The sequence below is a fragment of the Bufo gargarizans genome, chromosome 4, assembly GCF_014858855.1.
Source record: "Bufo gargarizans isolate SCDJY-AF-19 chromosome 4, ASM1485885v1, whole genome shotgun sequence".
Lineage (NCBI taxonomy): Eukaryota > Metazoa > Chordata > Amphibia > Anura > Bufonidae > Bufo > Bufo gargarizans.
Window position 1 is genome coordinate 481,330,186 of NC_058083.1, and position 24,702 is coordinate 481,354,887.

At 45.9% G+C, this 24,702-nt stretch overlaps 1 protein-coding gene across 1 annotated transcript; it reads right to left on the reverse strand.

Moving 5' to 3' along the window:
- Positions 1-148: 148 nt before the first annotated feature.
- Positions 149-20,348, reverse strand: MDH1 (malate dehydrogenase 1). The gene is made up of 9 exons (XM_044288808.1): positions 20,199-20,348; positions 8,266-8,364; positions 8,086-8,182; positions 5,471-5,646; positions 4,531-4,653; positions 2,690-2,866; positions 1,339-1,452; positions 566-655; positions 149-468 (listed from the first exon to the last, which is right to left on the reverse strand). Exons 1-9 carry the CDS (start codon positions 20,199-20,201, stop codon positions 343-345), a joined length of 1,005 nt encoding a protein of 334 aa, XP_044144743.1. The 5' UTR covers positions 20,202-20,348; the 3' UTR covers positions 149-342.
- Positions 20,349-24,702: the final 4,354 nt, after the last annotated feature.

The window sequence follows — 24,702 nt, forward strand, 5'->3', positions numbered from 1 at the left end:
TCGAGATATTCATAGCGAAATCAGCCAAGTTTGGGGAAAACCTCAGCAGTCTTGTGGGCTGCCTCCATTCACAGTACGTCACTGGTGAGAATTTTTTTTCCTTACTGTACTAATGCTTAATGGTGAAAGAAAATCAAATGGCAGGAAACCATATTAACCCAACATGGCTTTGTTTATTCACTATTACCAGGAATGGCTTTAACTAGTCACACATACAAAACTAATTCAGGTGTTACTCTCAATGACTAACTGGTGTAGACATAAATAAGCGCTTAATGCTAAAACTTAAAGACAACTTTTCATCTTTTCAGGACTTGAGTGCGCATTTGGTTCTGTTTTTAGTCATGCAATGCAGAGAAACTCAAAGGCTGTATCCTTCTCTTCTTGAAGTTCTTTGGCTGTTACAGTCATCTTTTCACAGGAGAAGTCATCAATGTTGAGGCCTTCGACTATTTTCCAGGTCTTGTCCTGTTCAAGATCAAAATATGTATTTAAAAAAAATTCTTAGCATCAGAGAAATAAGTGGCAGAACTTTACGAACACCAATTATGTAACATAATGGTACCTTGATAGTAACAGGGAATGAATAAAGGAGATCGTTCGGTACTCCGTAGCTATTGCCATCAGAGGTCACGCCCATGGATACGTGTTCTCCCTAATATAGTAAGGCAAATTAACAAGGAATACATTCAGCATGGAATCCAACTGGTTCAAGGGGAATTCAAATATGAGATGCAGATCCTGAAAAGGGCAGCATGGTACTTGTATGGAGGCATGCACACTACAGTGTTCTTATACCAGCCCATAGGTTTCCTTGGGTCCAGTCATGTGTAAGTGAATAAAAAAAATAAAAAAATATTGGTCTGTAACCTCCATTAAAGTCATTGTCAGATGCTTAAGGCAGATTTACACCACAAAATTGTTGGGCAGATTATCAGGAACAAATATACATTCTCTATAACCCGCCTGTGGAAATGTGCTGCCAGTCGCCAGATGCTCATTCATCGGGTGAAAGGATCTTTCACGCATCCCATAAAACAATTTCTGGGCAGCAGATCATGCAGTGTGAACAGCAATTTGCTTCCAAGAAACAATAAATCTGTAAGAGGACGAGCGATCGCAGTAGCCATCGCTCATCCATACAGTGGAGGTGATTGCTGCATGTAAATGCAGCTCCTTTCCTCCACCGACGAGCAGGCAGTTATTGGGAAGGAAGGGTTCCTTCCTGATAATTGCCTGCTTGCTCGGAGCGTCTAAATATGGCATTGTTCTTAAGGCATCTAGAACCACGTAGATATCAGTCTACACCATAAAGCAAACAAGTTTTCCATCACTTACCTCCAGGGTTCCAAACCAGAGGTCGTGCACATGATCACAGATGGCTTTGGCAGCAGACATAGCGCTGGATAGCTTTCTCGCTGCAATAACGGCTGCACCACGTTGCTGGACAGTCTACAAGAACATTACAGAGAAGGTAATGTAATTTCACTACTTTTACACATTAAACCTATTGTGTGTGTCACTGTATTCTGAGAGCCATAGCCTTTCGTGGAGCTGTTATGAGGGCTTTATTTCTGCGGGATGAGTTGTAGTTTTCATTGGTACCATTCTGGAGCACACATACTACTTTTGGAATATTTACTGAATTGAAAGCATTTAATAGGGACTTTTAAATATATATTATATATATAATTATATATATATATATATATATATATATATATATATATATATATATATATATATATATATATATTATATATATATATATATATATATATATATATATATATATATATATATATATATATGAACCGGACCGTTGTACTACTATGTATGTGCAGTTGTCATTGACTATAGCATCTAAGGGGTTAAAGGGACAGGATCAGATTTCTTTGATCCCAGCAGTTAAAGCAGGGTGTCAGCTCTCAGGAGTGCCATTATGAGCGGTACTACATGAATAGTACTACTGCTGCTGCTAAATGTGCCCCCATCTCCTCAACCTCCCGATCCTCCTTTGGGCTCCGGTAGGCCAGCACTGTAATATATTACCAGGACTTCTGAGCTGCATGCACTTAATGAAGAGGACTCCAAGGCGAGACCTCTCAATGTATTGCAGTTCTGTTTGGTGGCCAAAGAAGGAGAATGGGAGGGCAAGAAAAAAAGTCAAATTATACACATAAGGGCTTATTCAGACAACCAATTCATTTCAATGGGGCCGCAAAAGATGCAGACAGCACACAGTCTGCATCCGTAGTTCCATTCCGCGGCCCCGCAAAAAGACACAGTATGTCCAATTCTTGTCTGCAATTGTGGACAAGAATAGGCATTTTCTATCATAGTGCCGGTCATGTGCGGTCCGCAAATTTCGGAATGCACACAGGCTGGTATCCGAGTTTGATAATCTGAATGAGCCCCAAGACTTAGTAATTCTAACTCTGCAGGAGCCGTCTTACTCAAGTAGTAATGCTCCTAATAGCTCTTCAGGGAGGCAATACTACAAGTTATAGGGTTCCCTTGGGATCCAATGAGTTTCACAGAAATTTAATGCAGTCAAACATTACATTAGGCAGAGCAAATTGTACCATCCCCTGATGTGCAGACTGATTTATATCTGCAAAACCAGGGTTAGTTTAGTTACAGGATCAGAATTTAGCAGGCACATTTAATGAATACTTCTATTTCTTACCGAAATAAATTTTCCTTTTAGCCAGCTGTCATCTTTCACAGCTTCAGAGACAGGAACATCCTTTCCCTGCAGCTTCACTGAAGCGTGACTAACATCAGGATACTGAGTGGAGGAGTGATTCCCCCAAATAATCACGTTCTTAACGGCCTCGGACGTCACATTCAGACGAAGAGCAATCTGGGTAATAAAAAAAAATAAAAAAAACACACACGACTGTTAAAAGATATCTTTATGCCACAAAAGCAGTTCTGGATTTTTTTTGCACCTTGCTTAGGGATCCTATTAATTTCTATGGAATCACCACTACTCTGCTATCCTGGCCCGTGACACATGTCGTGTGACCAGTGTCGCCGTACCCCAACAGCGGACCAGCACTGATAATTCTGCAACAAAGTTCCCGGTAAGAGAATTACCTGCACTATAGGTATCATTATCTAGAACATGAAATGCATATTTTTTTTATTATAGCAGCAATGATTTCAAAGCACTGCGGGAGCTAAATGTAGGAAGAAACAGATCAGTAGACTGCGCTTGTCAGATCTGGGAAAGGGATCTTGGATGGATAAAATAGATTTTGACAGAGGTTTAAAATCTGTTGTATCCAGTTCATAGATTGGATTAGTCCCCCTCATTTATTCTTAACATTAAGAAATGGAGCAAAGGCACTAAACATAGGCAGAGGTGCGAGTCTTACATAATCTCTGGAACTGTAATAAAAATGAATGGATATTGAAGGTTTTTTCTAGATGAAGTTACAAGGAGATTAGAGGTGAAAAGCTCACTCTCCATTATTTGCCCTCCTGAAGGGACGACACGATTCAAGTCTTTCTTGGGCCGACTACAGCTTGTTAAAAATTGGTTTTGCTTTAAATGCTCAAACAAAATTAAAAAAAAAGTACAATTACCAGAGCATAAACATTAAATCTATTAAACAAGATTTGAGGGGGAATTTTTAATCTTGCCAGTCTTAGGCTACTTTCACATCCGAGTTTAACTTTTCCGGTATTCTCAATACTGGAGGAAAACGCTTCCGTTTTGTCCCTATTCATTGTCAATGGGGACAAAACTGAACGGAATGGAGCGCACCAGAATGCATTCCATTCGGTTGCGTTCCCATACTGGACAAAAAACTGCTGCATGCAGCGGTCTCCTGTCCATCATGGGATGCGGAGCAAAACAGATCCGGCATGACACAATGCAAGTCAATGGTGCGAGATCTGTTTTCTTGGACTCAATAGAAAACGGATCTGCCCCCCATTGACTTACAATGGTATTATTGCTAAATCTGTCATCAGCATTTAAGATAATACAACCGGATGCATTCATAACGGCTGTATTATCTAGACTGAAGCGTTTTTGCTGATCCCTGACGAATAAGGCAAAAAACCACACGTATGAAAGAAGCCTTAATGAAAGAGAAGGCTGCTAGGGAGGATTTGATAATGTGCGATAATAAAAGCGTGAAAAGTGCAATAAGGAGGGAAAGGGAGAGTCAGTGTTAAACTGCGGACAGCACTGGCTAGGGAGAGCAGTACAAACATCCCTTTTGTGGAACTTTTGTCATCAGGGGCAATGTGAATATGAAGTTTTAATTTCCAGCTTCTGCTCCTGTAAGCGCTCAGGCCTGAAAGGTCTGTGGAGAAACCAGCTCTCCTCTAGATGCCCCCTTGTTGCAAATACTGATTAAACATGATCACAGTAAGTGGATGCAAAACCAGAATTATTGGCCCTTGTGACAGACTAAATTTACGGCAATCACAGACTAAACACATTAAAGCAGTTTCCTAAGCTTTCTTTTTTTACTACCTATATAAAGTATGGAGAGGTGCAGGTCACGGTACCTGAGCTTTTGCTCTGTTATGGTCCAAACGGGTGAGACAGCTGAAGTTCTCTTTGGGGATGGATGGGGCAGACTTCAGTGCAGTCAGGCAGTTGGTGTTTGCAGGGTTTCCCACAACAATCACCTAGGAAAAAAGTTAAAGCACACCGAGTTAGCAATGCATCCACTGTACATTACCCCATCATCTATGTTCACATAATGAGGCTGGCCATGCTTTAAACAACTGAGGATTTCTGGTAAGGTTTGTAGACCCTGCTCACTGAAGGATAGTTCTCACCGCCCAATTTGTCTGTCTATTCTGCAAAACATAGAAAATGTTCTATATTTTGCAGCAAAATGCAGATCACTGACCCAATGAAGTCAACGGGTCTGCCAAAAAAAAAAAAAAAGAAAAACCACACACACACACACACACACTTCAGGAGCTAAAAGTGCATAGTTATTATTTTTAACTGCAGGCTCACACCGCGGCTTTCTTTCCATTCCTTCTTCTCTTTTGCTCGGTTAGAGGAGCAGAACAATGAAAATAATCGAAGTGCCAGATTTGGCATATAATGGACCCAAACAGATCCTACTGGCTATAATCGGGTCAGTTTGTGAATCCACTTAATTAGCGGAGAGAAAAATACAGTTCTGCAGGATTTCTCTGCCGTTTTTGATGGAATTTGCAACAGAGGCCCTGAACAGAGCCTCCGACTCAGATGTGAACAAGCCCTCATGCAGAGGAGAAAAAATAAAATGTAAGCCTAAATATGCATGTCCAATCAAATAAAAAACACAGATTTGGTTTGGCATGTAGGCACCCTAATGGTGTTTCTAAAGAATGGGGCTTGCAGAAACATGCACATTCAGATAAATGTATGTGAAAATACCCCAACTATTCACCTGCCCGACATATGCTCGAAAATCAAAATCACTATTTATAGCATTAACCAAGTCACCTTAACCGTCTTCTTCGCATATTTATCCAATGCAGCACCCTGCGACTTAAAGATGTTTACATTGGCCTTCAACAAGTCCTTCCTTTCCATGCCCTCTCTCCTTGGCATGGAGCCCACCAGAATGGCAACATCCAGGTCCTTAAAGGCGACTTCTTCCTTGTCTGTAGCAATGACCTCTGCAGATAATAAAAATTGCTAAGTGGAGTTGTGTAAAAATGGTGCTTTATAAAGTTAATACAAAAGTATATTACATAATTATCAACTGCAGATGAAAAATTACTTTTTTCCTGTAATATGGTACAATATTTGGTCTAACGTACGACCGTAAGTAAGAAAAGATTTATATGCAGTTAACTTTCAGTAACAACTGTGTGTTAATCCAGCCTAGGAGAATGCCCGCACGGTGAGGGTGCTGCCGTATACTGCACAGCTGTACAAGCTGCATCCTAACTGCATTATTTCACCCATCTTTACCGATAATGACCACAAAACTGTGCGGCCTGAATGAAGACAGAAGAAACACGGCTCTTATCAAGAGGCAGCAGAGGCTTGCACGGTGTTGGCTGGAAGAAAACGGTTGCACACAGCAGTTTAGGCCCGGCCGAAACCTGGCATTTTTGTGGGACCACCCCCAGACCCCATTACAGTCAGTGGAGATCCAGCAGGCTTCTCTGTGCCGGATTCACAAATGGAGATGTGAACGAGGCCCAAGTTAGGAGTGATATTATATACACACACACACACACACACACACTTTCATTGCATTTATTCAATAAAACTTTTGGAGAAAAAAAATATAAAATAAATTACCACATTGTATGTGCCAAAATGATGAATTACAGACGTATTGTAAAAAGCCACTTTACAAAACATGTTGTGCAATCCAGTCTGCACATTTAACCTTTGCTTTACAGATAAAAAAGGACGATCATCCACGGTTTACTATGAACTTTGAATAATGGGTTAGGGCTCATGCACACTACCGTATGTATTTTGCGGTCCACAAAAAAACAGATCCGCAAAAACTACAGCTGACATCCGTGTGCATGCCGTATTTTGCAGAACGGAACAGCTGTCCCTTTATAGAACAGTCCTATCCTTGTCCATAATGCAGACAATAGAACATGTTCTATCTTTTTGTGGAACGGAAATAGACATACGAAAATGCAATGCACACAGTAACTTCTGTTTTGTTTTTTGCTGACCCATTGGATTGGTGGGAGAACCTCACCAGTTGCTAAAACGAGGAGACAAACTCAGGCTAAGCTTTAAAAGTACAGGTACGCCAAGATGTAGAATTCTTTAAAAACTAGAGCACAAGTCACAATTAGGCTAGTATCAGACTCGCAGCGCGTGTCAGGGAGAGCACCCGTCCTGACATCCCAGCACTGACCGGGGTCACATAGCATTATATTGATTTATGATATAACCCTTAGGCCTCTTTCACACGAGAGTGACGGATTAGGTCCGGATGCGTTTAGCAGCCATCAGTGAAAAACACATTGCATTCACACTTGCTTGCGGATGCCATGCGTCTTTCACTGAAGACCCATTCACTTCTATGGGGCCAGGGCTGCGTGAAAAATGCAGACTATAGAACATGCTGCGTTTTTCACGCAGCGCAGAACTGATGCATTTAAAAAAAAAAAAAAAAAAAAAAAAAAAAAAAAAAAAAAAACACAACCTCATGTACACAGACCTATTGAAATGAACGGGTCAGGAATCAGTGCAGGTGCTATGCGTTCACGTCACGCATTGCGCCCGCGCAGAAAACTTGCTTGTGTGAAAGGGGCCTTAGAGGTCTGGAATAGATTGTATTACTCCAACAGCATTAGGTTTGTGTTATACAATCCATTACAGAACTGTAAGGGTTACATACCATCACAAATCACTATAATGCTATGCGATCAGTGCTGGGAGTTCAGGTCAGGAGCCGTCTTATACTCAGGCCTCATGCACACGGACGTTTTTTTTTGCGGTCCGCAAAAACTGTTTCCATTGTTCCATGATCCGTGTCCGTTTTTTCTTCCGTGGGTCTTCCTTGATTTTTGGAGGATGCACGGACATGAAAAATGGAAAAAAAATAAATAAATCTAAGTCAAGTTTGCCTTTGAAATGATAGGAAAAAATGGACACGGATCACGGATGACAATCTTGTGTGCATCCGTGATTATTCACGGACCCATTGACTTGAATGGGCCCGTGAAAAAAAATAGGACAGGTCATATTTTTTTCACGGACTGGAAACACGGATCATGGACGGGGATGCCAAACAGTGCATTTTCCGATTTTTCCACGGACCCATTGAAAGTCACACTGCGAGTCCGGAAAGCAACACTCGCTCAGCTGAAAGGGGCCTTATACTTTTGCATAAACTGCAAAAAAGTTATGTTCAAATAAAAATAAAATCGTACAACTATTCAGAATGCAGCAGTGTCGACACACTGCTGGACAGAGAGGAGACCGAACGAAAGGGAATCCACAAGGAGAGTCTTCCTTCACAGCAATCTAAAAAGTTTTTGTTTTGTTTTTTGTTTGGGATAGGGGGGGCACTCCCTTTAATACCTGAAGGATGCACTACAAGTCAACATGAAGTAAGTGACACAGAAGCTCACCTTTCAGCAGAGGCAGAGCGCAGTCCTGCAGCTCCATGACTACTCCATCCAAGACGCCCATCATGGGGGTGATATCCAGAAGCTTAAGCACAAGAGACTGCAAGAAACCCGAGGACAGTGCTAAGTACAAGGAGCATAGTAAATTACACACATTACAGGGTGACTGGTCTGCTCCGTTACCTGGTCCTTTCCGAAGACATCGCCCTTGGCAATTCCATACAGCAGGGAATAGGCAATCTGACCAGCAGCTCCGGTCACGAGGACATGGATGGGTTCAGACTGAAGGAACAGGAAGGTCAGTCAGCATTAGATCAAGCACTGAAGTCATCAGGATGCTACATCTCCCATATACCGGCTCCTCCATAGCGTCGAGTTAGAAAATACTGACTTGTGTAGGTTATGTGAAAGGAAAACAGCATCCGAGAAGTAAAAACACGTCTAGCATCCAGGAATCCGGTGTAATAGCATTTTACTTTAGGCTTCTTTCACACTGGCGTTAGGCTTGTCCAGCTGGATCCGTGCTAAGGTTTTCATATGTGCGCTGCCCTGGCAAAATGTTTGCTGTGCTGCAGCCGGATCTCCTGCCCGTCCCCATTATAGTGAATGGGGTTGGGCGGACTTCCGGCAGCACACGTGTCTTGTGTCTGTATTAACCTAAGGCCTCTTGCACACTAATTCCCCCCCCCCCCCCCCTCCCCCCTGTTTCATATACGGAACCATTCATTTCAATGGATCTGGGGGGGGGGGGAGAATAAAAAAAAAGGAAGGTACTCTGTATGCCTTCCGTTTCCGTATTTCTGTTCGGTTCAAAGATAGAACATGTCCCATTATTGTCTGCATGACGGACAAGGATAGTACTGTACTACCAGGGGCCAGCTGTTCTGTAATTAAACAGAATGCACACAGATGTCATCCTTATTTTTTGTGGACCGCAAAATACTGAAAAAGCCATACAGCCGTGTGAAGGAGGCCTAATAAGTGCCATTTGCTGAAGCGAGACAACCCTTTACCTGTACATTTACATATGGCATTAAAGTACTTTTTCTCAGAATGAAGCACCCTGAAATGAACGGAGTGGACGTTTTGGCGTGTGCGCGGCTGTTCTATTCATTTCAGAGGGTTCCATGGTGAACTGTGCCTGGGGAATAATGTTATATAACCGAAATACCCCTTTAAGTCAAAGGTATCATTACATTCAGTTGAGCTATCCCAACAAGACATGGTAAAAAACAGATTAACTGATAAACCTCAACATCTGGGCACAGATAACATCTATATCCACAACTAATCGGACGTCAGAACCTACTCTGTGGGAATCTCACAACCGGCTCCCAATGGTGCATGAAATGATGGCACAGCCTTCTTTATTTTAACCCCATGTGGGAATTTGGATCTAGATCTGTTGGGTGAAGCCGACTAGATTGTGTGTGTTACCAACTTATCTTTTGATTAGAGGTGGAAAATAGTATTTCCAGGACGTCCCCCATGACAGCACATGGGAGGATGTCCAATCCAATCACTGTTGGGACAGGAAGTGAAACAGATTAAAAGCCCCCCCCCATCCCTCCAATCTCCAGTGTCTTCCTGTCCCTACTGGGATAGGGGTGAAGCAGGTGATCGTTTTAGGAGAATCGGGTGCTTACCTAGGCACCAGGGGGCCAGGTCGGGTCAAGGGTTCCGGTACTCCCCTCTCAGGCCAGATCGGGCGGCGTCCCGTACGGCCCCGCTAGCTCCCCCTCCGGGGGTTCTCTAGCTTGTCCCGACCTGCCTGGGACGGCGGCAGGCGGGACGCTGATGCCGCTTCTCCTCCGGGAGCTCTCGGCTCAGCGGCGCGCTCCCAGCGGCGTCGTCGTCGCATTATGACGTCACTTCCGGGTCAGCCGGAAACAAGATGGCGGCGCCCAGCACAAGCGCTGGAGGCCTGGAAACCCGGCCTCGCGCTCAGGGGTTGACTCCCTCCCCCCGGGGGGGTTGAGTTCCCCTTATAAGAACGGAGCAGCGCGGCAGCAGAGGTGGAGGTAAGCCCCAGTGGGGAAGTTGTGAGCGGCTGTGTGTTTGCTTAGCCACCATGGAGCCCCAGGCGTCAGCCAAATCTGAGATTGCGTCTGACCCCTCTGCTGCAGCTCATGTAAGTGTCTTTGTCCTTATACCCTGGTGTACTCTCCCCAGTCATTGAGCGCGGTTTCTCGGATTTTTTCTAGGATAAAAAGAGTTCTGGGCAGTCGTCTTCTCAGGACCCCAGAAGGAAGCCGAGAAAGTGTGCAACTTGTGGGGAAAAGATGCATATATCTTACAAGAAGCAGCTATGTGCCGATTGCATTGCCAGGTTAATGAAGGAGGAGCAGCCGTCCTTTCTCACAGAACTTAGGAATATCGTTCGTGAAGAAGTACAGGCTACGGTTTCTTCCCTAAACCCTCCGCCACCTCCTTCTCAACCTGACTCCCCTCCCCCAAAAAGAAGGAGGACTCAGGAGGACTCTGATCCTGATAATCAGGAAGTCTCGGACGGAGAGATTGAAGACGACACCATCTCTGCTTCCGGTTCTTCAGACCACCCTAAAAGATTTTTATTTTCTACTGAGGACTTAGACGCCCTCCTCCATGCGGTTAGAGATACCATGCAAGTAGAGGAAGCTAGCCCTCCCATATCCGTTCAGGACGAGATGTTTGGGGGGTTAGGGGCAAAAAAGACTCGCCTATTCCCAGTAAACTCCCATCTGAAGGAGATAATTCTGGAGGAATGGAAGGAGGCCGAAAAGAAGCTAGTTATGCCTAGGGAATTTAAAAATCGGCTGATTTTTAATCCTGAGGATACTAAACTATGGGACGAAGTTCCCAGGATAGACATCCAGGTGGCGAAACTCACAAAGAAGACCACCATCCCCTTTGAAGATTCCTCAAACTTAAAAGACCCTATGGATAGGAAGGCGGAGGGGCTACTTAAGAAGGCCTGGGAGTGTTCATCTGCTCTTATTAACGCCAACATCACTGCCACCTCGGTAGCCAGGTCTATGGGGTTATGGCTGAATCAGCTAGAGAACCACCTTAGACTAAAAACCCCAAGGGAAGACATTCTAGAATCTATTCCCCTTCTTAAAATGGCTACGGCCTACCTGGCGGACTCCTCGGCCGAATCCATCAGGATTTCAGCTAGAAACAGCACCCTGGCGAATTCGGCAAGAAGGGCCCTTTGGCTAAGAAGTTGGTCAGGGGACGTAGCATCAAAGAATAAACTTTGTTCAATCCCTTTCTCAGGTTCACATGTGTTTGGCCCTGTCCTAGATACAATCCTTGAGAGTGCCGCGGACAGAAAAAAGGGCTTTCCGGAAGAGAGGTCTAAGAAGACTCAGTCCTTTCGGAGGGATTCAGGCCAGGGTCAGTCACAGAATTTTCCTGGTAGAGGGAAAGGCAAATCGGGCAGGTGGAGCTACCCCAAAGGTGGGAAGGGGAGGGGGTTCCTTCTCAAACCCAACACTTCCTCTTACCAGAGTAAATGACGCCAGACCTGTGGGGGGGGGGAGACTTCGGTTCTTCAGTCATCAGTGGCCTTTAGTAACTCAGAACCCCTGGGTACTGCAGACGGTTCGAGAGGGGTACAAGATAGAGTTCCGTCGTCCTCCCCCTCAAAGATTCTGTGTTACCACTCCCCAGTCTCCGTCTCTAAAGAACCAGATGGTTCAGGACTTGGAGAAACTTTGCGCAATGGAAGCAATAGTTCCCGTTCCAGGACCCCAACAGGGCAGAGGCCACTACTCCAAACTGTTCTGGGTAAAAAAAACAGACGGTACACTAAGAACTATCATAAACCTGAAGTTCCTGAACAATTGGATCCAATATTTCAGATTCAAGATGGAGTCAATACGTTCAACGGTTCCACTGATTCCAGCAGGGGCATTGATGTGCACCATCGATCTCAAAGATGCCTACTATCATGTCCCCATTCATCCAAGCCATCATCAGTTCCTCAGGTTCGCGGTGACGTTAGATGGCATAGTGCATCACTTCCAGTTCCAATGTCTTCCATTTGGGATTTCAAGTGCCCCACGCATCTTTACGAAACTAATAGTAGAGATAATGGCGTTCCTGAGACAACAGGGAATAACAATAGTCCCATACTTAGACGACTTCCTCCTGACAGCATCCTCAGAGGTCCTTCTGCGGAACCATCTGCAGACGACGTTACGGGTTCTACAGGACTTAGGCTGGATTATCAACCTAGAGAAATCAGATCTTTGCATGAGCGAAAGGAAGATCTTTCTTGGCACCCTTCTGGACTCCCAGAGACAGATGTCCTTCCTTCCAGGTTCAAAACGCGACGCTTTCATAGAAGAAATATCCTCCTTCCAAAGGAAAAACCTCTGCTCCATCAGGAAGGCTATGCGGATACTAGGCCTGATGACATCCTGTATACAGATGGTCCAGTGGGCCCAGATCCACTCAAGGCCACTTCAGGGTCTAGTCCTCACCAAGTGGGACAAAGACCAGAGGTCTCTAGACAAGAAGATCAGGATCCCAATGTCCATAAAGGAGTCCTTGAACTGGTGGATAACTCCCGACAACCTACAGAGAGGGGTTCACTGGTTGAGAAGACCTTGTTTGACGGTGGTGACCGATGCCAGCATGACCGGCTGGGGTTCACACATAGAAGATCATCTCTTTCAGGGTTCATGGTCCCTGGCAGAGAGTCAGCGCTCCTCAAACATAAGAGAATTAATGGCGGTACTAAGGTCTCTCCAAGCAGCAGAACTTCTCTTAAAGGGGAACCACGTTCAAGTTCTGTCAGACAATATAACTACAGTCTGCTATATAAGGCATCAAGGGGGAACTCAGAACCCAGGCCTTCAGGAGGTCGCAGAAAAAATCTTCCTTTGGGCGCAGGAAAATATCCTATCTATCTCAGCCCTCCATATCAGAGGGAAGGACAATGTTACAGCAGACTACCTGAGCAGAAGAAGATTCCATCCGGGAGAATGGATGCTGAACAGGCAAGTCTTTCACCAGATCTGCAGGAAATGGGGGTACCCCCAGGTGGATCTCCTAGCTTCCAAGGAAAACGCCCAGGCGTCTCAGTTCTTTTCCCTAGATCCCAGCGGGGATCCTCTGGGGATAGATGCCATGTCAAAATCATGGGACATGGATCTAGCTTACGCCTTCCCGCCAATCCCGCTTATCCCGGCCACTTTGAGGAAGATCAGCGAGAGCTCGGGGAAGTTCATTTTCATAGGCCCAGCCTGGCCGAAGAGGAGCTGGTATCCCCTGTTAGACAGGCTAAAGGTAGAAGAACCAATATCCCTCCCTCTGCAGCCGGACCTTCTCACTCAGGGGTCCCTTCTCCACCCGGATCTGGAAAAGTGGAATCTGAAAGCCTGGATCCTGAAAGGAGAATGCTGAGCAGGCAGGGCTTGTCACATGCTGTAATCTCCACACTACAAAAAAGTAGGAAACCAGTTACAAACGCTATATATAGGAAAATCTGGAACAGATTTAATTCCTGGTTGGCTGATATACATCCATCCAGATCAACTCCTTCCATCGCGCAGATTCTTGACTTCCTACAGAGAGGCTTTGACCTAGGGCTACGCCCTAGCACGATCAAGGTGCAGATATCTGCCTTATCATCCTTCCTGGACTACCCACTAGCAGAACATCGTTGGATAAAGAGGTTCGTAAAGGCTATATCCAGACTAAAACCCACTCTGAGACAGACTGTTCCTCCTTGGGACTTATCTATAGTTCTAGATGCCCTCTGTAAGATGCCCTTTGAACCCTTGGACACCATTCCATTAAAATTGCTCTCCTGGAAGACGGCCTTCTTGGTAGCCATCACTTCAGCACGCAGAATTGGTGAACTTCAGGCCTTATCCATGAAGGAACCTTTCTTAAGAGTCTGCTCGGATCGAATAATTCTTCAGTTAGACCCAGCGTTCCTCCCTAAAGTCGTCTCTACTTTCCATAGGGAGCAAGAAATATTCTTACCTTCCTTTTACGCCTCTCCTAGAGATCCGGAAGAGGAGAAGTTCCATTGCCTGGACGTCCGTCGGGCAGTCCTTGAATACCTTCGCCGAACGGATCCTGATAGGAAGGACTCAAACCTCTTTGTACAATTTGGTAGAGCAGGAAGAGGGAAGAAAGTGACTAGAAGGACTCTGACACAGTGGATCAAGTCAACAATTGTGGAAGCATATCGTCTTCTGGATAGTCCCTGTCCTATCTCTATCAGAGCACATTCTACTAGGGCAGTCGCAGCTTCCTGGGCGGAGAAGGCGAACGCCTCTATAGATCAGATTTGTCAGGCAGCCACCTGGACAAGTTATAACACCTTTTGTAAACATTACAGGTTGAACCTACCGTCCAATCGCCAGCTTTCCTTTGGGCGTAAGGTTCTACAGGCTGTGGTCCCTCCCTGATGGCTAAGTTGGTAACTCTCCCATGTGCTGTCATGGGGGACGTCCTGGAAATCGGTAGTTAGTCTTACCGGTAACGTTCTTTCCAGGAGTCCAACATGACAGCACTACTAATTCCCTCCCTATTATGTGATTCAGTGTGATGTTAACATTGCTTATCATATTAGTAATAAAATTGTGTTGCATCCATCCGGTGTAGTAATTTAGAAGACACTGGAGATTGGAGGGATGGGGGGGGCTTTTAATCTGTTTCACTTCCTGTCCCAACAGTGATTGGATTGGACATCCTCCCATGTGCTGTCATGTTGGACTCCTGGAAAGAACGTTACCGGTAAGACTAACTACCGATTTCCATCCCAAAAGGCACTAGCTTTAGGGCTCTTTCACACGAGCGGATGCCGTGCGTGGAACCCACTGCGTGAAAGACAGCCAAGCCCCACTCTGGACAGCAGAGACACGGAGCATTAGGGCACTTTCACACCAGCGGTTTTGTTTCCCCGGTATCGAGTTCCGTCACAGAAGCTCAATACCGGAGAAAAACTGATCAGTTTTATCCTAATGCACCCTGAATGGAAGGCTCACCATTCAGGATGCATCAGTTCAGTCCCCCTTACGTTTTTTGGACAGAGAAAATACTGCAGCATGCTGCAGTTTTATCTCCAGCCAAAAATACTGATCACTTGCCAGACGGAGACCTTTAAAAATGCCTTATACCGGATCAGCCTTTCCAGAGGACACCGGAGAGATTGATCCGGTATTTCAATGCATTTGTCCGATGGATCCGTCTGACAAATCTCATCAGTTTAAATCCGGATTAATCTGCCGCAAGTGTGAATGTATGCTTAACATGACTGATAACGCTCCGTGCATCTGTGAACCTTTTGCTACAAAATCACAGGTGACAACTTTATCTCACTGTGATTTTGTAGTAAAAAGATCACAGAGAGGCACGGAGCATTATCATGTTAATGCTCCGTGTCTCTGCTGTCCGGAAAGGGGCTTGGCTCTCTATCAGGCAGCGGATGCCACGCACGGGATCTGCTCATGTGAAAGAGCCCTTAATCTATGTCCTGTAAAGCAGGAATCTCCTCCCGACAAATCATTGGTCACCATCTGCTAAACACGTCACTGCAGAGCAAAACTCACAGGTCTCTAGAAGAACGGCAGACATTGGGAATGTCACCTCTGCCGCCACATAACAGGGTTCTCCTATTACCAGAGCCAGGCGTCTGCGTCGGTGCTGGAAAGTTTAGTAATGCTGCTCTGGATACCATCCCAGCATCCAGGGAATGTAGGTTGGCAACAAGTATGGAATAAAGGAGCAAGGTTGGGGTCAAAAATAGTTTTTTAGTCAAAAATGCCATCTTCCAATTCTGCATGGAAGTCTATGGGAAAAACAGGCAATTTTTTTTCTCACCCCTGAAATGCATGCAAATCTAATTGGAGGCCCCATGGCTCCAATAGGTTACTATGACAGCCTAGGCCATAGTGGGGGCACCCAGGCCTGTCTGTATGCTGCCTATTAACCCCTACCAGCTGCACAGCTTGACAGGTAGCCAGTATATATACACCTAGAAGCAATGAGCATTGCATCTTCAAGTCCCCTAAGGCTACTTTCTCACTAGCGTTAAATATATATATCTTCCGTTTTGTCCCCATTCAATTAACGGGGACAAAACATAACTGAACAGAATGGAATGCTCCAAATGGTGTTCCGTTCTCATACCAGAGAGAACCGCAGCATGCTGCAGTTTGCTTTCCGCCCTGGGAAGCAGAGCAAGACGGATCTGTCATGACCCACAATTTAAGTCAATGGGGACGGATCAGTTTTCTCTGACAATCAAAAACTGTTCATGACGGATCCGTCTTGGCTATGTTACAGATAACACAACCGGATCCGTTCATAACGGATGCAGATGGTTGTATTATCAGTAATGGAAGCGTTTTTTGCTGAACCCTGCCGGATCCAGTAAAAATGCTGGTGTGAAAGTAGCCTTAAAAGTCCTTTCTCTATAGTGTACATAAACTGGGTTGACTACTCAATACTTTGCTATTCACTGGCCACATTGCTGTAACAACATTTCACAAACAAACACCAGGAAAAACAATGGAAAATGTAGTGCAATTTGGAGAAGGACCGCTCCTAAGGTTACAGCAGGTGAACATAACAGGAATAAAGCAGCTAGTAAATAAAGGGGTTTGTCCCACGAAAAATATTCTAGTTTTAAAACCAGCACCTGGATCTGAACACTACTGTAAATGCATGTAATTAAAAATGTATTATAGCTGGGTAATTATCTGTATAGCGCCACCTGCTGTTTCCTCCATTTCTAATTTCTCTGCCCTACTCACTGAGATGGAAGCACGTGCTCAGTTCCTTCAACTGCCACCAGCTGCTGCAGAAAGGACATGCCCTGTAAGCTGCCAGCTCAAAAGAAATCTAGCAGAGCAATAAATTGTGGAGATCTCTGGATCCAAGTGAGGTACAGGGCTGGTTCTAGCTTTGTTAGAGATTGTCATGTACTAGATTATGATTTTCATTTGTTATATTATCATGGGATAACCCCTTTAATTCTCACGTTTCCTACTTACACCTGAATAACAGACAGGGTCAAACTGGCCACCAGAAGATCCTCTGGTATGCTCTAATGTCATAGCGAGCCCCAAAGATCCAGAAGAGAGGGGAAGGGGGCGGGGGAAACACATTTGGAGCTCATCAATTATCACTAGGGTTTATTTCTTTGATTCGAAATCCTGCTCAGACCGTTAAAGCTGCAAAAGAATAAATACCGGATCCGGTTTTTTACGAATGACACCGGAGAGACGGATCCGGTATTTCAATGCATTTGTCAGACTTATCCGCATCCGGATCAGTCTGACAAATGCCATCTGTTTGCATCTGAATTGCCCGATCCGGCAGGCAGTTCCGGCGACTGAATTGTCTGCCGGAATACTCTGCCGCAAGTGTGAAAGTACCCTTATAGTTAAGGGGATAACTTAAAGGGGTTGTCCAGGTTCAGAGCTGAACCCGGACATACCCTTATTTTCACCCAGGCAGCCCCCCTGAGGCTAGCATCGGAGCAGTGTGTTTGGTGACGTCACCGGCACTGACGGACGGGCTTTAGCGCTGCCCTAGCCGTTTTACTGGCTAGGGCAACACTAAATCCCGCCCATCAGTGCCGGTGACGTCACCAGGCTTCCTGACAGCCCCGGTACGTCACCGGATCTAAAAAAATAAAAATAAAAATAAATACCTTTGCCCTGCGCGATTTAGCGCAGGGCAAAGGACAGCATCGGAGCATGAACTGCTCCGATGCTCCTGTCAGGAATGCTGCCAGGGTGAAAATGGAGGGATCCAGAGCTGAAACCGGACAACCCCTTTAACAGTACAAATCCAGGTCAAATCCATGAAGGACAGAAGACGCTGCCCTGAAGCTGTACGTGCCATCTTTACTGCGCATTCACACAACCGTATGTGCTTTCTGGTCTGTGTTACATCTGTTTGCTCAATCCGTGAACAGTATTTTGCGGCCAAGTATAGGACATGCTCGTTCTTTTGCTGAACGGACATACTTTCCGTGTGCTTTACGCCTCCAAATGCAAAGTACATACGGTCGCATGACTGCAGCATTAACACAAGGCGGATGCGCTGTGGATTCTCCAGACGGATGTTTGTTGGTGGAAAGTCCATAGCATCTTTACAGTAGCAGCAAAGTGGGTGATCCCCTCCACTATGTCTTCTAAAGAGTAACTTAAAGGGTACGCTTGTGGTGCTTTTAAGGGTGCAGTCACACGCGGCAGATTTTGTTACTAGGATTTCTGACTGAAAAATCTGTTCCACTCATGTGACTGGGCTTACGGCCGAAACAACTCCGCTCACGTGAATCCGACCGAACTGCAGTTGCAAAAGTTGATGTAACAAAATCCGCGGTGGGTGAAGCTGATAGCTACCACGGCACCAGCACTGCTTTGGGGATACATTTGTTTGAGTCATTCTGCGATTAGGAACGTTAAGGATCATTCTGTTAAGTTTTCTTATCACAGCAGAACGGTATGACCATAATGCAGGGAATTGTTACCCAAGCAATTTCCCAGCCACCTGCACACTAACAAGAAGGCTACAAGCTGTACGGTTTCTAACTAAAGGGGGTTTTCCAGAAGTCTAATATTGATAGTCTATCCTCATATGATCAGTGGTGGTCCGACTACCGGGACCCCCGCCGCCTCAACCTAGGCCAGTGATGTAACATTTATCGGTCACATGGCCTAAGAGCAGCTCAGTCCCATAGACGTGAATGGAGCTGAGCTGCAATACCAATCACCGCTATACTATGTATGGCGCTTTTCTTGGAAAAAAGCGAGGAGGTCGTGGTCTCTCCGAACAGAGGTCCAAATACCCCACCAATCTGATATTGATGACCTGTCCTGAAGACTATCAATATTAAACACCCCAAAAAAAACACCACACTTTAAAAAGGGATTACACAATGTTTCCATTGAGTGGTCAAGAAGGACTTACGTATGCACTTTGGCCTAAAGCAACCGGAGCTGTAAACATGTTTTTCTTCTGCGGAACATCTTGATATCAGACCGGCCAGCACTCCTGACGTGTCTGTGTCATCCAACAATTGTTCATACAACATGGGAGCATTTATTCTTATGACTATGTTGTGCCATTCCTCTATTATTCCTGCTAGACATTTACAAATAAAAGAGGTACAACTGGATGTTACTAGTTAGGGGGTGTGTCCCTGCACGGTCTGACACTGGCAGCACTAACTGGATAGTGCCAGACTGGTGGTGGGGGGGGGGGGGGGGGGGACAACACTCCCCCCCCCCCCCTCCGGTTATATGCAGTTGTACTTTATTCATAAACTTCCAGTAGGAATAAATCGAGGAATAGTACAACATAAGAGTCCTAAGAATATATTATTTATTTTATGCACTTATATAGCACTACTATATTCCGCAGCGCTTTACAGACATTGGCATCACACTGTCCCCAATGGGGCTCACAATCTAAGGTCCCTATCCGTATGTCTTTGGTGTGTGGCAGGAAACCAGAGTACCCGGAGAAAACCCACGCAAACACACAAAATTGTTATTACATGGGGATGCAATTCACTACTAAAAACAGACACGTCAGGGTATGACACATACAGAACACCCACCCAGTAGCAGTTATTGGGAGTGTAGGTGCCGTGGAGGGACTTTAATCCCCTATATTGTACATCGCTGTGGACAGCAGCCATTTCTATCCTTGCAGCAGCAGATCTGGTTTGTCAGACTTCATCACCTAATTTTAGACCATGAAGTCGGCGCAGTATAGCAACCAGCAGCACTGGTAATTACAACTCCTCTCTGCACAAATCTGACTCCTTTATGCACAAGGTCAAGGGGAAAAAAAAAAAAAGTTCTAAACGGCAAAAAGTCTACAGCAGAAAATTCATTGCAAAGGTTACCGATTGCAAAACATGAATTCTCTCTAAGGCTGCACTAAGCTGCTATGGAGCACACAAGGTTACTGACTGCAGCACTAGTCTCCTGGCAACATGCCACAATTCTCCAGCCCAGGCCTGTACCGCAGCATTGCTAGCAGGACCAGGGACAAGAAGGCGGCTGCTGTACTATACAATGGAGGCGGCAGCAGCAGCTTTATGTACCCGGCACAGGGTCACACTCATGTACGGGCGGAGGGATCATACACACCATGATGCTTGACAGGCGGAGGGAGACGTTCCTTGCTCAGCAGCTTCTGTCACACTGAGAGCAGGTCACCTTTACCAGGCAGTCTTACAGCCGCGCACACGTGACTGACACACCCCCTGCTAGTTTGGCCTTTTTTCCCTCCCGATGTGACGGGGCTCTGTAGTCTTTTCTCCCGCCGCCTTCTCACTATTTCAAGGTTCAAAGCGCGCCTGTAGGACTACATTACCCGGCATGCTTCAAGGTGGCGCGACAGATCATTCCGCTTCCATAGTTGGAGGGGGTCGATAGGGGATTCTCGCGTTATAAAACGTGAATGTCAGTCACAAAGCGGAGTATAAGGCTACATTCACACGAAAGGGAGGGGGTGTGGGCCATGGCCAAGAAAAACGGACACGCTGTTAGCATTTCATGGACATTTTTGCATCCAATTTCTTGCAGTTTTGAATGATCATTAAAAACGGATGATTTATATATATATTTATATTTTAAAACCCCGCAGTGCCCTCAGTGTACATGCCCCCCTGGACATAACATCCCCCACTATAGTATCCCTAATATAATATACTCAGCATGATCATTTCCCACTTAGGGCTCTTTCACATGAGTGTCCCTTGCAGGAATCACGCTCCCTGTGAGAGAGGGATCCTGCGTTCTGGACTACAGAAGCCACAGGACTATACAGTACTGATTTATAATGCTGTGTGCCTCTGCCTGACTTTCTGGAACAGAATTATACTGACAGCTTTATGTCAGGCAGAGGCACACAGCATTATGAATCAGTACTGTATAGTGCAGCCTGTGGCTTCTGTGTGTGTGTGACAATACATGAGCGTTGACCATGCCCGCAGACAGGAGATGGCACAAGTGGATAATGGATTGGATATGTATTAACCCTAGTATTAACATTACATAACTGCTTCTTGAATGCACAGATTATGAAATCACAAGCCTCATATAGGGTGACATGTTCTATAGTTAATGGCTGGGGCTGCCGCTACACTTAGACATTTTGTAGAGTAGAGACAGTTTTCTATCTTTGAAATAGGACTGCAGCAGCAGTCCGTGACCCCACTAGTAATCCTGCTCCCCCACTAGTGATTCTGTTCCCCCCTCCTCCCCCTCCTCCTGTCACCCCACTAGTGACCCTGCTCCCCCCTCCTCCTGTCACCCCACTAGTGACCCTGCTCCCCACTTCTCCTGCCACCCCACTGGTGACTCTGCTCCTCCCGCCTTCTTTCACACCACTAGTGACCCTGCTTCCCCCTCCTCCTGTCTTCCCACTAGTAACCCTGCTCTCCATCACTAGTGACCCTGCTCCCCCCTCCTCCTGTCGCCCCACTAGTGACCCTGCCCCCCTCCTCCTGTCACCCCACTAGTGACCCTGCTCCCCCCTTCTCCTGTCACCCCACTAGTGACTGTGCTCCCCACTTTTCCTGTCACCCCACTGGTGACTCTGCTCCTCCCACCTTCTGTCACCAAACTAGTGACCCTGCTTCCCCCTCCTCCTGTCAACCCACTAGTAACCCTGCTCTCCCTCACTAGTGACCCTGCTCCCCCTCCTCCTGTCACCCCACTAGTGACCCTGCTTCCCCCTCCTCCTGTCACCCCACTAGTGACCCTGCTCCCCCCTCCTCCTGTCACCCCACTTGTGAGCCTGCTCCCCCCCTCTTGTAATCCCACTAGGGACCCTGCTCCCCTCTCCTGCTGTCACCACACGTGACCCTGCTCCCCCTCCTCCTGTCAGCCCACTAGTGACCCTGCTCCCCCCTCCTTCTGTCACCCCAGTAGTGACCCTGCTCCCCCTCCTCCTGTCACCTCTCTAATGACCCTGCTCCCCCCTCCTCCTGTCATCCCACTAGTGACCCTGCTCCCCCCATCCTCCTATCAACCCACTAGTGACCCTGCTCCCCCCATCCTCCTATCAACCCACTAGTGACCCTGCTCCCCCTCCTCCTGTCACCGCACTAGTGACCCTGCTCCCCCTCCTCCTGTCACCGCACTAGTGACCCTGCTCCCCCTCCTCCTGTCACCCCACTAGTAACCCTGCTCCCCCCTCCTCTGATCAACCCACTAGTGACCCTGCTCCCCCCTCCTCCTGTCACCGCACTAGTGACCCTGCTCCCCCTCCTCCTGTCACCCCACTAGTAACCCTGCCCCCCCCCCCCCCCACTAGTGACCCTGTGTGTTCCTGTACAGAGAGGAGCCTGGCTGGAGTGTGGTGAGGCCTAGCTGTGTTTCTGTCCCTGTGTGTGTGTCTGTCCCTGTGATTGTGTGTGTGTCTCTCCCTGTGTGTGTGTCTCTCCAGCTTTATTTGGGTTTGGCTGAGCTGGTGTGAGTTTGTCTCTGGTGCTCCTGCTCGTCCGTCTCTACAGAAGCCGGGTTTGTTTGTGTTTATTATATTCCCTGTTGTTTGTATCTGGGCCTGAGACAGAGACTTCCATTTGTCCTTCTGGGGAGGAATGGGTTGTCTCTGGTCCTAACCCTTTCCAGGGCCGTATAGGGATATAAAGGCCTAGGTATACTGCATATGAATATTCCTACCTTCAAGGTCTATTCATATTGATAGATAGTTAGGGTGCGGATTAGGGTTGTCTAGGAGGTGACCTATTTCTTCCCAAGTTTCCAGGCCCAGTTACTGTTCCCCTTCCCTCCTGTGTTTAGTGTGGAGTTTTTCCCCCACACTGATCGTGACACACAGGGAGGCACACATTATTACTTTAAGGTAAGACTATATTATCAGACTCAGACATGAATGATCCACTGTTTGCCAATACATAGTAGTTTGGTCTATGGCCTGTGTATTCGGAACTTTACCTGTTCTAGGTATACAGTGAGTACTTAATAGTAGTACACATGTATTATATATTATAAATTAACAGTAAGAAACTGTGTGTGCTTTTCTACCACCTACTTCTTATACTGTAATTTATTATATTACCAAGTAATTTATTTGTTAGACCAGATTACAGTTCCGCGGAGGGTTTATTTTGTAATCCTGGCTGTGATGATGAGGATATGTCACCAGTGTGTATATGGTAATGGTCTTGAAGTTGATGTAGCTAAACGGTTTTCCTTACTTTAAAGTGTATTTTAATATAAAGTATTGAGTCCTAATCTTGTTGTATCGTATAATTTTATTTCAGCTTGCCAGACACATTGTCATGAAATACTTATAAGTAATGCTAAAGTTTTTTCAACATGTGATATTTTTTGTACTATTGGTGCAAATTTTATTATAATTTTTTTACTTTTCAGATATCTGGCGACTGGCAATTCTTTTTCGTCCTTACGTTTTGAGTTTCGAATAGGGACCTCCACAATTGCTGGAGTGGTACGGGCTACAAGTGCCACCATTTGGTGGGGACTGAAAGCTTCGGTGCTGCCACATCCAACCAGGCAGCAGTGGCTTGATATAGCCCAGGGCTTCCTGGAGAGGACGCAATTTGCAAATTGTATAGGTGCCCTTGATGGAAAGCACATACGGGTTAAGAAGCCACGAACTCACGGTCCCGATTCTATAATTATAAACCGTTTTTCTCTGTAGTTTTGTTGGCCTTGGCTGACACAAGCTACAGGTTTATAATTGTAGATATTGGGTCCTATGGAAGTTCGGCAGATGCTCGCATCAAGACTATTGGAAGACCATTTCAGGTGACTACCTATTGAAGCTCATCAAGAGAATGCCAAGAGTGTGCAAAGCAGTAATCAAAGCAAAAGGTGGCTACTTTGAAGAACCTAGAATATGACATATTTTCAGTTGTTTCACACTTTTTTGTTATGTATATAATTCCACATGTGTTAATTCATAGTTTTGATGCCTTCAGTGTGAATCTACAATTTTCATAGTCATGAAAATAAAGAAAACTCTTTGAATGAGAAGGTGTGTCCAAACTTTTGGTCTGTACTGTATATATATATATATATATATATATATATTTTACAACCTGGATGGTATTTTTTTAGTTAGTTTACCACCCCCAATCAGACCTCAGATAAGAGCCCCAATATAAATGAGACCCCATTCAGACCTCAGATCAGCCCCAGCAGCCTCTTATGATCAGCCCCCAGCAGCCTCTTATCATCAGCCCCTTCTTATCAGCCTCTTATCATCAGACCCTTCTTAGGGCTCTTTCACACTTGCGTTCTTGTCTTCCGGCATAGAGTTCCGTCGTCGGGGCTCTATGCCGGAAGAATACTGATCAGGATTATCCTAATGCATTCTGAATGGACAGTCCGTCCTTCAGGATGCATCAGGATGTCTTCCGTTCCGGTACGGAACGTTTTTGCTCCGGCCAAAAATCCGGAACACTTGCCGCAAGGCCGGATCCGGAATGAATGCCCATTGAAAGGCATTCATCCGGATCCGGCCTTAAGCTAAACGTCGTTTCGGCGCATTGCCGGATGCGACGTTTAGCTCTTTCTCAATGGTTACCATGGCTGCCAGGACGCTAAAGTCCTGGCAGCCACGGTAAAGTGTAGTGGGGAGCGGGGAGCAGCATACTTA